The 15,285-nt window shown below is 51.1% G+C and overlaps 1 protein-coding gene across 1 annotated transcript in view; it reads left to right on the forward strand.

Annotated features, from left to right (window-relative positions):
* The window catches only part of ZAN (zonadhesin), a 63,108-nt gene that overhangs the window by 43,373 nt on the left and 4,450 nt on the right, over positions 1 to 15,285 (forward strand). Inside the window, exons 34-41 of the mRNA XM_033192128.1 lie at positions 1,412 to 1,716; positions 5,889 to 6,100; positions 7,273 to 7,417; positions 9,181 to 9,428; positions 10,654 to 10,783; positions 12,381 to 12,552; positions 13,299 to 13,562; positions 13,821 to 13,960. Of these exons, the coding sequence (XP_033048019.1) occupies positions 1,412 to 1,716; positions 5,889 to 6,100; positions 7,273 to 7,417; positions 9,181 to 9,428; positions 10,654 to 10,783; positions 12,381 to 12,552; positions 13,299 to 13,562; positions 13,821 to 13,960 (1,616 nt within the window). The remainder of the gene's footprint in view (positions 1 to 1,411; positions 1,717 to 5,888; positions 6,101 to 7,272; positions 7,418 to 9,180; positions 9,429 to 10,653; positions 10,784 to 12,380; positions 12,553 to 13,298; positions 13,563 to 13,820; positions 13,961 to 15,285) is intronic.

Below are 15,285 nucleotides of genomic sequence, written 5' to 3' on the forward strand. Positions count from 1 at the left end.
TCTGGCCCCTCTAGCTTTTCTTTTTTTCTGTTTTTTTTTTTGAGATGGAGTTTTGCTCTGATGCCCAGGCTGGAGTGCAGTGGCACAATCTTGGCTCACTGCAACCTCTGCTTCCCAGGTTCAGGCAATTCTTGTGCCTCCACCTCCCGAGTAGCTGGGATTACAGGTGCATGACACCACGCCCCACGCCCGGCTAATTTGTGTATTTTAGGTAGAGACAGAGTTTCACCATGTTGGCCAGGCTGGCCTTGAACTCCTGACCTCAAGTGATCCACCTGCCTCAGCCTCCCAAAATGCTAGGATTACAAGCGTGAGCCACTGTGCCTGGCCTCCCCTCCAGCTTTTCATAGTAACATGAGCTAGGGAGCCAGACTGTAGGGCACACCTGGGGCAGGAAGACCAGAATGTTCCTTTTATCTTCTTCAATTTTTAAATTTTTTGTAGAGACAGGGTCTCGCCACGTTTGCCCAGGTTGGTCTCAAACTCCTGGGCTCTAATGATCCTCCGCCTCGGTTTCCCAAAGTGCTGGGATTACAGGCCAGAATGTTGCTTTGTGTGTGTGATTTGAGAGCGATGACTTCTGGGCATTCTGGGGTGATGTGTGTAATTGATCCATCTCAAGGCTGCTAGAACTCACTTGAGGAAATGTGAAAGTCTTCCTTTCCTCACTTAGAAACCTTGGAGGAGGAGCAGGAGCAGTGGTTCATGCCTGTAATTCCAGCACTTTGGAAGACCAAGACTGGAGGATCACTTGAGGCCAGGAGTTTGAGACCAGCCTAGGCAACATAGCAAGACCCCATCTCTATAAAAAATTAAAAACAAAAATTAGCCAGGCGTGGTGGCACATGCCTGTAATCCCAGCTACTGGGAAGGCTAAGGCAGGAGAATCGCTTTAACCTGACATACATAGAGGTTGCAGTGAGCCAAGATCACGCCACTGAACTCCAACCTGGGCGACAAAGTGAGACCTTGTCTCCAAATAAACCAAAACCAAAAATTAGCTGGGCGTGGTGGCGGGTGGCTGTAATCCCAGCTACTCAGGAGGCGGAGGCAGGAGAATCGCTTGAACCCGGGAGACGGAGGTTTCAGTGAGCGAAGATTGCACTACTGTACTACTGCACTCAAGCCTGGGCGACAGTGAGACTGTCTCCAAAAAAAAAAAAAGATAAACAAAAAAAAAACAAGAATTGGTTGGGCGTGGTGGCGGATGCCTGTAGTCCCAGCTACTCGGGAGGCTGAGGCAGGAGAATCTCTTGAACCCGGGAGGGGAGGCGGAGGTTGCAGTGAGCGGAGACTGTTGCATTGAACTCCAGCCTGGGAGACAGAGCAAGATTCCCTCTAAAGAAAAAAAAAAAAATTGTGTCATAGTAGGGGGACAACTGTCCCTAGGCTGATTCTTTTCCCTTCCCAGTTGTCAGAGTCTCCCGGTAGATGAGCAGCAGATTCCAGCGGAACAGCAGGAGAACCCGAGTGGAAACTGCAGGGCGGCCGACCTCCGCAGGGCGCGGGAAAAGTGCGAGGCAGCGCTCCGGGCTCCCGTGTGGGCCCAGTGCGCCTCCCGCATAGACCTCTCGTCCTTCCTGGTGGGCTGTACGAACACCCTGTGTGAGTTTGGAGGTCTCCACCAGGCCCTCTGCCAGGCTCTGCAAGACTTTGGGGCCACCTGTCAGAGCCAGGGCCTCAAGCCCCCACTCTGGAGAAACAGCAGCTTCTGCTGTGAGTGTGCCCTGCTGTCACCCCAAATCCCCTTTCCCTCTCTGCTTCCTTGAGAGCTCCCTCACTCTCCTTCCTGTTTGTTCCTAATTCAGCCCTCATTGTCTCTTTGACAAGGACTATTTTAAAATTATATATATATATATATATATTTTTTTGCTGGGTATAGTGGCTCACGCCTTTAGTCCCAGCACTTGGGGAGGCCAAGGTGGGTGGATCACCTGAGGTCAGGAGTTCGAGACCAGCCCGGCCAACATGGTGAAACCCCATCCAACTAAAAACACAAAATTAGCTGGGCGTGGTGGCACATGCCGTAATCCCAGCTACTCGGGAGGCTGAAGCAGGAGAATGGCTTGAACCTGGGAGGCAGAGGTTGCAGTGAGCCGAGATGGTGACATTGCACTCCAGCCTGGGCAAAAAGGAGCAAAACTCTGTCAAAAATTTTTTTTGAGACAGGGTCTCTCTCTGTCACCCAGGCTGGAGTGTACCACTACACCAGCTAATTTTTGTATTTTTAGTAGAGATGGGGTTTCACTACGTTGGCCAGGATGGTCTCGATCTCTTGACCTCGTGATTCACCCGCCTTGGCCTCCCAAAGTGCTGGGATTACAGGCGTCAGCCACCGCGCCTGGCCAAGAAGGTTTATTTTTCTTTAACGCACTCTCTCATTCTAGGAGCAAAGCAGAGGTGCAGGGGGCGCTGCGAGCTTCTCAGGGCCAGTGGAGGCAACATGAGCACGGCAGCCTGAGCTGGCTGGAGGGTCAGGGTGAACGCAGTGCACAGGTCCTGTACAGAATGGGGCCTCTGCTCAGCTGCCCCACAGCTGGTGGGCATCACCGTGGGTCCAGTGTGACCAGACCCTCTGATTTTTTTTTGTTTGTTTGTTTGGAATAAGCTATAAGCCTGAGTTTTTATTTGATATTGCCATACCTTTTTTTAAATTTTCTTTTCTTTTCTTTCTTTTTTTTTTTTTTTTGAGTTTCACTGTAGCTCAGGCTGGAGTGCAGTGGCATGATCTCGGCTCACTGCAACCTCTGCCTCCCAGGTTCCAGTGATTCTCCTGCCTCAGCCTCCGAGTAGCTGGGATTACTGGCATGTTCCACCAGGCCCAGCTAATTTTTGTATTTTTAGTAGAGACGGGGTTTCACTATTTTGGCCAGGCTGGTCTTGAACTCCTCACCTCAGGTGATCCACCTGGCTCAAGCCTCCCAAAGTGCTACGATTACAGGCGTGAGCCACTGCGCCTGGACATGAAAAATAACAAGTCTTAATTTGAGTTTTTATTATGAGTGAGATTGGACATTTTTTCATATACTTAGGAACCCTTTGAATTTCCCTTTCTGTAAACTATCTGCTCATAGCCAGTCACCATTTTTCCACTGAGTCGTTGGTCTTTATTGAACTATTTCATGCAAGTCCTTTATCTATTATGGAAAGTAGACCTTTATTAGTGCTCTGAGTTACACAAAGTTTTCCAGTCCTTTTTGTTTTCATCGTTTGGCTTTTTTATTTTCCATGCAGGAAAAAAATTTTTATGGGGTCAAATATATTAATCTTGTTTTATGTCTTCTGCATCTTGAGCAATAGCAATAAATGCGAGCTGCACAGAAGCTACAAAAGAATTTGCTGATTCTTTGCTCTAGAAATTTTGTTTATTTGAGATGGAGTCTCGCTCTGTGGCCCAGGCTGCAGTGGTGCGATCCCAGATCACTGCAGCCTTCGCCTCCCAGATTCAAGCAATTCTCCTGCCTCAGCCTTCTGAGTAGCTGGGATTACAGGTGCCCCCCACTACGCCTAGCTAATTTTTTTGTATTTTTAGTGGAGATGGGGTTTCACCATGTTGGCCTGGCTGGTCTCAAACTCCTGGCCTCAAGTGATCTGCCTGCCTCGTCCTCCCCAAGTGCTGGGGTTACAGGCATGAGCCACCATGTCCGGCCTGCTCTAGAACTTTTATGGGTTCTTTTTTCTATATTTAAGTGAGGTTTTTTTTTGTTTTGTTTTGTTTTTTGGTGTATATTAAGTTTTTGACCCATGAGGATTTATCCTGATGTGTAAAATGAGGTGTAAATCAACTTTGTTTCTGTTTTTCTCCAGAAGGCTAGCCAGCTGTTCCAACATTATTAAATGACGAATCTGTCTTTGCCCAGGGACTGAGATTCCACACTTTATCTTCTACTAAATTCCTATATATATTTGGATCCTTATCTGAGCTTTCTCCTCTATTCTACTGGTTCATCTGTATTTGTATGTAACAGTAACACAAAGTCGTAATCATTGAAAATTTAAAATGAGCTTTGGACTGGGCACAGTAGCTTATGCCTGTAATCCCAGCACTTTGGGAGGCCAAGGTGGGCGGATCACCTGAGGTCAGGAGTTTGAGACCAGTCTGGCCAACATGGTGAAACCCTGTCCCTACTAAAAATACAAAAATTAGCTGGGCGTGGTGGTATGTGCCTGTAACTCCAGCTACTCAGGAGGCTGAGGCAGGAGAATTGCTTGAACCCAGGAGGTGGAGGTTGCAGTGAGCCAAGATTGTGCCATTGCACTCCAGCCAGGGCGAAAAGAGTGAAACTCTGTCTCAAATAAATAAATAAATAAATAAAAATAAAATAAAATAAACGTTGACTTATGGAGGGACATTTACCACTGATGGCTCTTTTTTTTTTTTTTTTTAGGGATTTCTTGGCTTTTCTGGTTTGCTTATGTCTTCAGCTCAACTTTGAAATCATCTTGTCCTATTAAAAGCACACACACGTTTGGGTTGGGTGCGGTGGCTCACACCTGTAATCCCAGCACTTTGTGGGGCCGAGACGGGCGGATCACGAGGTCAGGAGATCGAAACCATTCTGGCTAGCATGGTGAAACCCTGTCTCTACTGAAAATACAAAAAAATTAGCCAGGCATAGTGGTGGGCGCCTGTAGTCCCAGCTACTCAGGAGGCCAAGGCAGGAGAATAGCGTGAACCCAGGAGGCGGAGCTTGCAGTGAGCCAAGATCACGCCACTGCACTCCAGCCTGGGCGACTGAGTGAGACTCTGTCTAAAAAAAAAAAAAAGCACACACACACATATAAAATACTTTTGGTGGCTGGGTGCGGTGGCTCACACCTGTAATCCTAGCACTTTGGGAGGCCAATGTGGGAGGATCACCTGAGGTCAGGAGTTTGAGACCAATCTGGCCAACATGGTGAAACCCCATCTCTACTAAAAATACAAAAATTAGCCTGGCGTGGTAGTGCATACCTGTAATCCCAGCTACCTGGGAGGCTGAAGTAGGAGAATCTCTGGAACTGGGGAGGCAGAGGCTGCAATGAGCCAAGATCGCTCCTGGGTGTCAGAGAGAGACTCTGTCTCTGCACCCCGCCCCCCCATAAAAAATATTTTTGGTATATTTTATTGAGATCACATTAAATGTGTACATTCACTGAGGCAGAACTAACATCACCATGTTGCTGAGCCTTCCTATCCATGAACATGGTATACATTTCCATTTGTTCGCACTACTTTTGCTTAAGGGCCTTTCTTTAACTCCCCCAACAGAATTAACACCTCCCTTCTCTGTGCCTCCATCATGCCTTGTATACTCTTGCCTGTCAACACACCTACTGATCATGCACATCAAGGTCATGCTGCAGTTACTGTTTGACCACAGCCCTTCATGCTGACTTGGGAGAGTCATTCTTGTTCCTTTTTTTTTTTTTTTTTTTGAGACAGTCTTGCTCTGTCGCCCAGGCTGGAGTGCAGTAGTGTGATCTTGGCTCACTGCAACCTCTGTCTCCCGGGTTCAAGCGATTCTCCTGCCTCAGCCTCCTGAGTAGCTGGGACTACAGGCACCTGCCACATGCCCGGTTGTTGTATTTTTAGTAGAGACGGGGTTTCACCATGTTGGCCAGGATGGTCTCGATCTCCTGACCTCATGATCCACCCTCCTTGGCCTCCCAAAGTGCTGGGATTACAGGCGTGAGCCACGGTGCCCAGCTACTTGTTCCTTTCTTTCCCCCAAAGCCTGGCACACAACCCATACTCAGTAAATGTTTTCTGAATGAATAACAAAAGAACAAAAAAAAGCTCCCCAGGCCTTATTGGTCATCCACCCATAGCCTGGTTTCTACAATCCCTGCCCACCTTGGCTCCCCTGTGACCCTCTCCAGTGACCCACTGTCTCCTTCACCCACAGCTCTGGAATGCCCTGCCTACAGCAGCTACACCAACTGCCTTCCCTCCTGCTCACCCTCCTGCTGGGACCTGGATGGCCGGTGTGAGGGCGCCAAAGTCCCCTCTGCCTGTGCTGAGGGCTGCATTTGTCAGCCTGGCTATGTGCTGAGTGAGGACAAGTGTGTCCCCAGAAGTCAGTGCGGCTGCAAGGATGCCCATGGTGGCTCCATCCCTGTGAGTGGGCATGGGAAGTGGGACTGGAGGCAACACAGCTTGAGGGCGGTGCTTTCTCCTTTTCTCCACCTCTCTCTGCCTGGGATACCCATGACTTTACAACTGGCCCGGGGGTGTGAAGGCTGGTGTGAGTGGCACATTGATCTCTAGCCAGGTGTGGGCTGATGGCACATGATTTGGGTTTTGGATTTGAGGAATCCAAACAAGGAGCACGTGGCATGGTATAGTGGAAAGACCATGGGCTCATTTCAAGCTGGCGTAGGATTGAATCCTGATAGTGCCACTGATGAGTCAGATGACCTCTGTTATCTCCGTTTCCTCATCTGCAAAATGGGTTCAGTAGTACCTCCTGCACAACATTATGTAAGACACCAAGCACAAACACAGTGCCTTTTTCGTTTTTTGTTTTTTTTTTTTTTTTGAGACGGAGTCTCCCTCTATTATCCAGCAGGCTAGAGTGCAGTGGCATGATCTCTGCTCACTGCAACCTCCGCCTCCTGGGTTCAAGTGATTCTCTTGCCTCAGTCTCCTGTGTAGCTGGGATTATAGGCAAGCGCCACCACGCATTGCTACTTTTTGTATTTTTAGTAGAGATGGTGTTTCGCCATGTTGGCCAGGCTGGTCTTGAACTCCTGACTTCAAGTGATCTGCCCGCCTTGGCCTCTCAAAGTGCTAAGATTACAGGCATGAGCCACCACACTTGGCCCGCACAGTTGTCTTTTGGATGTTCACATGACACTGTGGCTGCCTCTGGCCAGCATCAATTAAACCATTTAGATGGTGGGCTAGGCTGCTGGGGCAAGAGGAAGGAGAACTGGCCCTTCCCTCTTCACTCTTTTTTTTTTTTTTTTTTTGAGACAGAGTCTCAGTCTGTTGCCAGGCTGGAGTGCAGTGGCGTGATCTTGGCTCACTGGAACCTCTGCCTCCTGGGTTCAAGCAATTCTCCTGCCTCAGCCTCTCAAGTAGCTGGGATTACACGCGCGTGCCACCACGCCCGGCTAATTTTTGTGTTTTTAGTAGAGAAGGGGTTTCACCAGGTTGGCCAGGCTCGTCACAAACTCCTGACCTCAGGTGAACCGCCGTCTCGGCCTCCCAAAGTGCTGGGATTACAGGCGTGAGCCCCTGCGCCCAGTCCCCTCCTCACTCTCTTTTTCTTCCTGTAACTTCTACAGCTGGGCAAAAGCTGGGTCTCCCGTGGTTGCACGGAGAAGTGTGTCTGCACAGGAGGAGCCATTCAGTGTGGGGACTTCCGATGCCCCTCTGGGTCCCACTGCCAGCTCAGTTCCGACAACAGCAAGAGCAATTGTGTCTCAGACAGTAAGGGGAGCGACCAGGGAGGTTGGAGAGGGGAGCAGTTGGGGCCAGGGCTGAGGTGGGGGAAGAGGCAGGGTGGGAAGGGGCTTAGCCTGAACCCCAGCACAGTCAGGGGTTGGAGCAGGCGACTGGATCAGGAGGCCTGGCCTCCAGTCTGGCTCTTGCCAACTCTGTGGCCATGTACCAGGTCCTGATCCTCTCTGGAACCCTCCACCTGTAGGGCAGAAAGAGGGGACTAGCCAAGGCGATCCTCTAAGGTTTTTGTTTGCTTGCTTGTTTGTTTTTTGAGACAGGGTCTTGCTCTGTTGCCCAGGCTGGAGTGCACTGGCACCATGATATAGCTCTCTGCAACCTCAAATGCCTGGAAACAAGTGATCCTCACACCTCAGCCTCCCAAGTAGATGGGACTATAGGCATGGACCACCACACTCAGCCAATTTTGCTATTTTTTCTACCTAGAGATGGGGTCTTGCTATGTTGCCCAGGATGGACTTGAACTCATGGGCTCAAGTGTTCCTCCTGCCTCAGCCTCCTAAAGTGTTGAGATTACAGGCATGAGCCACTGTGCCTGGCCCCTCTAAGGTTTTTAATCAGGCCAGGAGAGAGAGAAAGTTGAAGATCAAGGATCCAGGGAGGCTGGGCATGGTGGTTCACACCTGTAATCCCAGTACTTGGGAGGCTGAGGTGGAAGAGTCACTTTAGCCCAGGAGTTTAACACCAGCCTGGCCAATATAGGAAGACCCTGTCCCTACAAAAAATTTTACAATTTTAAAAAATTAGGTATAGTGGCTTGTGCCTGCAGTCCCAGCTACTCAGGAGGCCGAGGCAGGAGAATTGCTTAAGCTCAGGAGTTTGAGGCTGCAGTGAGCTATGACTGCACCACTGCACTCCAGCCTGGGACACAGAGTGAGACCTTGTCTCAAAAAAATAAAATAATAATAATAATAAAAGGGCCTTTAATTGAATGTCAGTAGGCATTGGAAAAAAAAAAAAAGTCCAGGTACCAGGCCTGGTGGCTTATGCCTGTAATCTCAGCACTTTGGACTTTGGGAGGCTAAGGTGGGAGGATTTCTTGAGGCCGGGAGTTCGAGACCAGCCTGGGCAATGTAGTGTGGCCCCCATTTCTAAAAAAAGAAAAAAATTAGCTGAGGGTGGTGGTGCACACCTGAAGTCCCAGCTACTCTGGTGGCTGAGGCAAGAGGATTGCTTGAGACCAGGAGTTGGAGGCTGCAGTGAGCTATGATTGTACCACTTGCACTCCAGTCTGGGTGACAGAATAAGATCCTGTCTCAAAAAAAAAGAAAAAAAAGAGAAAAGAAAGGATCCAGGGAGCCTGAGCCTAAGAGGGTGGCCACAGGGGATGTCACCGTAGGGGAGGGACTCTGGGGACCGTTACACCTGGGCAGAGTCCCTTCTCAGTCTTTTGTTTTGTTTTTTGGTTTTTTCTTTGAGATGGTGTCTCACTCTGTCGCCCAGACTGGAGTGCAGTGGCGTGATCTTGGCGCTCACTGCAACCTCCGCCTCCCAGGTTCAAGCAATTCACTTGCCCAGTAGAGAACTACCAAGTAGCTGGGATTACAGGCACGCACCCACCATACCCAGCTAATTTTCATATTTTCAGTAGAGACAGGGTTTTGCCATGTTGGCTAGGTGGCTCTCAAACTCCTGACCTCAGTTCATCCACCCGCCTTGGCCTCCCAAAGTTCTGGGATTACAGGCATGAGTCACTGCGCCCGGCCCCTTCTCACTGTTTGACTTCTTCGCAGAGTCTGAACAATGCTCAGTCTACGGGGACCCCCATTACCTCACGTTTGACGGCTTCAGCTACCGCTTCCAGGGCCGCATGACCTATGTTCTGATCAAGACTGTGGATGTACTGCCTGAGGGAGTGGAGCCCCTCCTCGTGGAGGGACGCAACAAGATGGATCCACCCAGGAGCTCCACCTTCTTGCAAGAAGTGATTACCACCGTCTATGGCTATAAAGTGCAGCTCCAAGCTGGTCTGGAGCTTGTGGTAAGAGCTGGGCCAGGGCCTGGTGGGTGTGGGGAGGCAGGTGGACCAGGTAGGCCACCTGGAGTAGAAGTCAGAGATCCCTGTTCCCTGGGACGTTTGTGACGGTTGGGCTGGTTGTAAAATCAGAGTCAGCAGGACGCAGTAGTTCATGCCTGTAATCTCAGCTACTCAGGAGGCTAAGATGGGAGGATCACTTGAGCCCAGGAGTTCAAGACCAGCCTGGGCAACATAGCAAGACCCCACATCTCTGCAAAAAATTTAAAATGAGCTGGGTATGGGGGCGCATACCTGTAGTTCCAGCTATTGGACAGGCTGAGGCTGGAGGATCTCTTGAGCCCAGAAGTTTGAGGCTGCAGTGAGCCAAGATCTTGCCACTGCACTTTAGCCTAGGTGACAGAGAGAAACTGTCTCAAAACCAAAAACAAATTCAGCAACAAGCTCTCGTCATGTGGGGAGGCAGCGGAGGCTGGCAAGAGACAAGAGGAAGAGAGGAGGAGGAGGAGGACAGAGCATGAGGTGTGTGAAGGTCAATCCTGGGCTGAAGAACCAATGGCATCCACTACACCAATGTATTTTTATTTCTTGAGACAGAGTCTCGCTCTGTCGCTCAGGCTGGAGTGCAGTGGCACCATCTCAGCTCACTGCAATCTCACCTCCAAGGTTCAAGTTATTCTCCTGCGCCTCAACCTCCCTAGTAGCTCGGACTACAGGCATGTACCACCACACCCGGCAAGATGGGTTTTTGTATTTTTAGTTGAGACACGGTTTCCCCATGTTGGCCAAGCTGGTCTGGAACTCCTGACCTCAAGTGATCCGCCTGCCTCAGCCTCCCAAAATGCTGGGATTACAGGCGTGCGTCACCATGTCCGGTTAATTTTTGTATTTTTAGTAGAGATGCGGTTTCTCCATGTTGGCCAGCTGGCCTGGAACTCCTGACCTCAAGTGATCTGCCCACCTTGGCCTCCCGAAGTGCCGAGATTACAGGCGTGAGCCACCACGCCCAGCCTCACTGCACCAATTTTTTGCAAGGAAGGACTTGGGCTGGGAAGGGGGCGGACCTCACAGAAACTTCTGCCACATGAATAGCAAAGCCCACTGGGGTATCTTATTCCACTGTCTGCACGGAGACGTATGGAGATGACCGGGAAAAGCAAAGCCCATCCAGGAAACGGCAGCAGATCAGGTGGATTCAGCCCTCCCTGTGGCTCCTGTCTTCCCTTTTTAGGTCAACAACCAGAAGATGGCTGTCCCCTACAAGCCGAATGAGCACCTGAGAGTCACCCTGCGGGGCCAACGGCTCTACTTGGTCACCGACTTTGAGCTGGTCATCAGTTTCGGTGGAAGGAAAAATGCAGGTACCGGAGAGAGGGGAAAGCAGAGCAGAAGGGCCGTTTCTGAGAAGTGGGAGGGAAAATCCTGTCTAAGACAGGCAAATCCTGGTGAGCAGACTCGGCCCGGTAGTGGGGCACCCAGCTCCACAGGAGGACCAGGGGGAGGTGGGGTGAGAACAGGTGGAGAGCAGAGGGCAGAGTCTTGGCCAGGCGCTGTGGCACCGGCCTGTAATCCCAGAGCTCTGGGAAGCTAAGGCGGGAGGATCGCTTGAGGTCAAAAGCTCAAGACCAGCCTGGGGAACATAGTGAGACCCCCGTCTCTACAAAAAAAAATGTTTAAAGGCCATGCACGGTGGCTCATGCCTGTAATCCCAGCACTTTGGGAGGCTGAGGCAGGCCTATCACCTAAGGTCAGGAGTTCAAGACCAGCCTAGCCAACATGGTGAAACCCCATCTCTACTAAAAATACAAAAATTAGCTGGGTGTGGTGGTGGAGGCCTGTAATCCCAGCTACGTGGGAGGCTGAGGCAGGAGAATCACTTGAACGTGGGAGGCGAAGGTTGCAGTGAGCTGAGATGGTGCCACTGCACTCCAGCCTAAGTGACAAGAGCAAAACTCTGTCTCAAAAAAAAAAAAAAAAGTGAAATGAGACAGGTATGTTGGTGCATGCCTGTAATCCCAGATTCTGGAACTGGAGACGCTGAGACGGGAGGATCACTTGAGGCCAGGCATTCGAGACCAGCCTGGGCAAACATAGCAAGACCCCATCTCTAAAAAAAATAAAAATAAAAAATTAGCTGGATGTGGTTGTGCACACTTGTAGTCCCAGCTACTGGAAAGGCTGAGGAGAGAGGATCACTTGAGCCCAGGAGTTGGAGGCTGCAGTAAGCCATGATTGAGCCACTGTACTCCAGCCTGGGCAACAGAGCAAGACCTGCTTTAAAAAAAAGTTAATTAAGGCCGGGCACGGTGGCTCATGCCTATAATTCCAGCACTTTGGGAGGCTGAGGCAGGCGGATCACGAGGTCAGGAGATCGAGACCATCCTGGCTAACACGTGAGACCCCGTCTCTACTAAAAATACAAAAAATTAGCCGGGCGTGTTGGCGGGTGCCTGTAGTCCCAGCTACTCGGGAGGCTGAGGCAGGAGAATGGAGTGAACCTGGGAAGCAGAGCTTGCAGTGAGCGGAGATCATGCCACCACACTCCAGCCTGGGCAACAGAGCAAGACTCAGTCTCAAAAAAAAAAAAAAAAGTTAATTAAATAAAAAGAGTAAGGGCTGGTTGCAGTGCTCATGCCTATAATCCCAGTACTCTGGGAGGCCGAGGCGGGCAGATCACTTGAGGTCAGGAGTTCTAGACCAGTTTGGCCAACATGGTGAAACACCGTCTCTACTAAAAATACAAAAATTAGCCGGGCATGATGGTGTGTGCCTGTAGTCCTAGCTACTTGGGAGGCTGAGCCACGAGAATCGCTTGAAACTGGGAGACGGAGGTTGCAGTGAGCCAAGATCACGCCACTGCACTCCAGCCTGGGCAACAGAGCAAGACTCTGTCTCAGAAAAAAAAAAAAAAAAAAAGAGTGAGGAGTCTCACTTCTGGGGGCCCCCTTCCTCCCACAGTGATCTCCCTACCCAGCATGTACGAGGGGCTCGTGCGTGGCCTGTGTGGAAACTATGACAAGAACCGCAAGAATGACATGATGCTGCCCAGTGGCGCCCTGACCCAGAACCTCAACACCTTTGGCAACAGCTGGGAGGTGAAGACCGAGGATGTCCTCCTCCGATTCCCCAGGTGCGTGGCCTGGAAGGGATGAGGCTGGGGAGGTGAACAACAGTGTCTGTGCACAGTGGCCGTTAGCCCTCCTGTCCTCAGCAGAGGATGAAACTCCAAGGAGAGGGTGCAGAGAGGCCTGGATCCTCCCAATTCCGTCATTCCCTCTCACCTGACTCTGGGGACACCCGCTCAATGGAAATCCCACTCTGTGCCCCCGCTCTGCCCTCAGCCTGCCTTCCCAGTTCTTCTTCTTCTTTCTTGTTTTCCTTCTTCCTTCTTTCTCCTCCTCCTCCTCTTCCTCCTCCTTCTTTTTCTCTTCCTCCTCCTCCCCCTTTTCCTCCTTCTTCTTCCTCTGTCACCCAGGCTGGAGTGCAGTGGCGTGATCTCAGCTCCCTGCAACCTCTGCCTCCCAATTTCAAGCGATTCTCGTGCCTTAGTCTCCTGAGTAGCTGGGACTACACTCTCGGCTAATGTTCGTATTTTTAGTAGAGATGGGGTTTCACCATGTTGACCATACTGGTCTCGAACTCCTGACCTCAAGGGATCCGCCCACTTTGGCCTCCCAAAGTGCTGGGATTACAGGTGTGAGCCACCACACTCAGCCCCGTTTCTTATTTCTTTTTTTAAAATAGATTTTTTAGAGATGGGGTCTTGCTCTGTTACCCAGGTTGGAGTACAGTGGCGTGATCTTGGCTCACTGCAGCCTCCACCTCCTGGGCTCAAGTATCCTCCTGCCTCAGTCTCCCGAGTAGCTGGGACTCCAGGCAGGCACCACCACACCCAGCTAATCAGTTGTTCTTCTTCTTCCCCCACTTCACCTTCCTCGGGGCCTCACCTGACCCGGTGGCTATCTCTGCTGCAGGCTATACCAGTGGAGGAAAGACGAGGGGTGGAATGAGCTTCCACGTGTCCGAATGTAGCCCGGAGCAGCTGGCGAGCAACAGCACCCAGGCCTGTAGGGTGCTGGCAGACCCCCAGGGCCCATTTGCTGCCTGTCACCAGACAGTGGCTGCAGAGCCCTTCCAGGAGTGAGTCATGGGCCCAGGACTTGCGGGAATGGCCCAGGTGCCTGCTCTGGTCTTTCCCTGGGGCCTCCTGCCCACTTCCTGACCCAAGCTCTGTGTGGTTCACTCCTCCGTTCTCCCTGTGGCCTCATTTCCTTGTGACCCTCCCTGGACACCAACTGATGTCTTTCTATTTGGGGTTCCAGGTTCTCTTCTGCAGGGGTGGGTCTCCTCACCTCCCCAAACTCTGACTGCACCATTCCTGCCCCCTCTCTGCCCCAGGCACTGCATGCTGGATCTGTGCTCCACTCAGGACCCAAGAGAGCAAGAGGAGCTGCGCTGCCAGGTCCTCAGTGGGTACGCCATCCTCTGCCAAGAGGCGGGCACTGTCCTGGCTGGCTGGCGGGACCGCACCCTCTGCGGTGAGGCGCTGCCCCTCCTCGTGCCGACCCTGACCCCTCTGCCTTCCACCTCTGCTGAACACTCTACCCACCACTGCCTCATCTTGGACTTTCTGTCTTAGTCTCAGCATCGCTCGAATTTCTGTCTTAGTCCTAGGTCCAAGTCAGCACAACCAACAGCTTGCCTCCTTCTCTACCCCTACCTGGGAGCCTCCCAACCCCATCCCACATCCCACCCCTTCCTGCCAAGGTCCACCTCTGCTCAACCAGTTCCTTCAAATGCTCTAATGCTGCAGACAAAAAGACCCTGGATGGGCTGGGCATGGTGGCTCACACCTATAATCCCAGTGCTTGGGAGGCCGAGGCTGGAGGATGGCTTGAGCCCAGGAGTCCCAGGCTGCAGTGAACCATGACTGCACCACTGCACCCCAGCCTGGGCAACAGAGCAACATCCTATTTAAAAAAAAAAAAGAAAAGACTAGACAGGCTGGGCGTGGTAGCTCATACCTGTAGCTTCACCACTTTGGGAGCCTGAGGCAGGAGGATCAATTGAAGCCAAGAGTTTGAGACCAGTTTGGGCAACACAGTGAGACCCCATCTCTATAAAAATTTTAAACAAATTAGCCAGGTGTGATAGTGCAGACTATAGCTCCAGTCACCAGGGAAGCTGAGGTGGGAGGATCATGGGAACCCAGGAGTTGGAGGCTGCAGTGAGCTCTGATAACACCACCTAGGCACTCCAGCCTGGGCAACAGAGTGAGACTCCATCTCAAAAAAAAAAAAAAAAAAAAAAAGAAAAGAAAGAAAGAAAAGAAAAGACTAGACAGGCTGGGCGTGGTAGCTCATACCTGTAGCTTCACACTTTGGGAGCCTGAGGCAGGAGGATCAATTGAAGCCAAGAGTTTGAGACCAGTTTGGGCAACACAGTGAGACCCCATCTCTATAAAAATTTTAAACAAATTAGCCAGGTGTGATAGTGCAGACTATAGCTCCAGTCACCAGGGAAGCTGAGGTGGGAGGATCATGGGAACCCAGGAGTTGGAGGCTGCAGTGAGCTCTGATAACACCAGCCTAGGCACTCCAGCCTGGGCAACAGAGTGAGACTCCATCTCAAAAAAAAAAAAAGAAAAAGAAAAAAAGGCCCTAGATGAAGCTCCGACGCGTTCTGGCTTCCTGCCTATAAGCAACTCTGAGTGTTTTTGTTGTTGTTGTTTGAGATGGAGTTTTGCTCTTTGTCGCCCAGGCTGGAGTGCAACGGCGCGATCTTGGCTCACTGCAACCTCTGCCTCCCGGGTTCAAGTGATTCTCCTGTCTCAGCCTCCTGAGTAGCTGGGATTTCAGGTGCC

Source organism: Trachypithecus francoisi, unplaced genomic scaffold (genome assembly GCF_009764315.1).
Source record: "Trachypithecus francoisi isolate TF-2019V2 unplaced genomic scaffold, Tfra_2.0 Lachesis_group4, whole genome shotgun sequence".
In the NCBI taxonomy this organism is placed as follows: Eukaryota; Metazoa; Chordata; class Mammalia; order Primates; family Cercopithecidae; genus Trachypithecus; species Trachypithecus francoisi.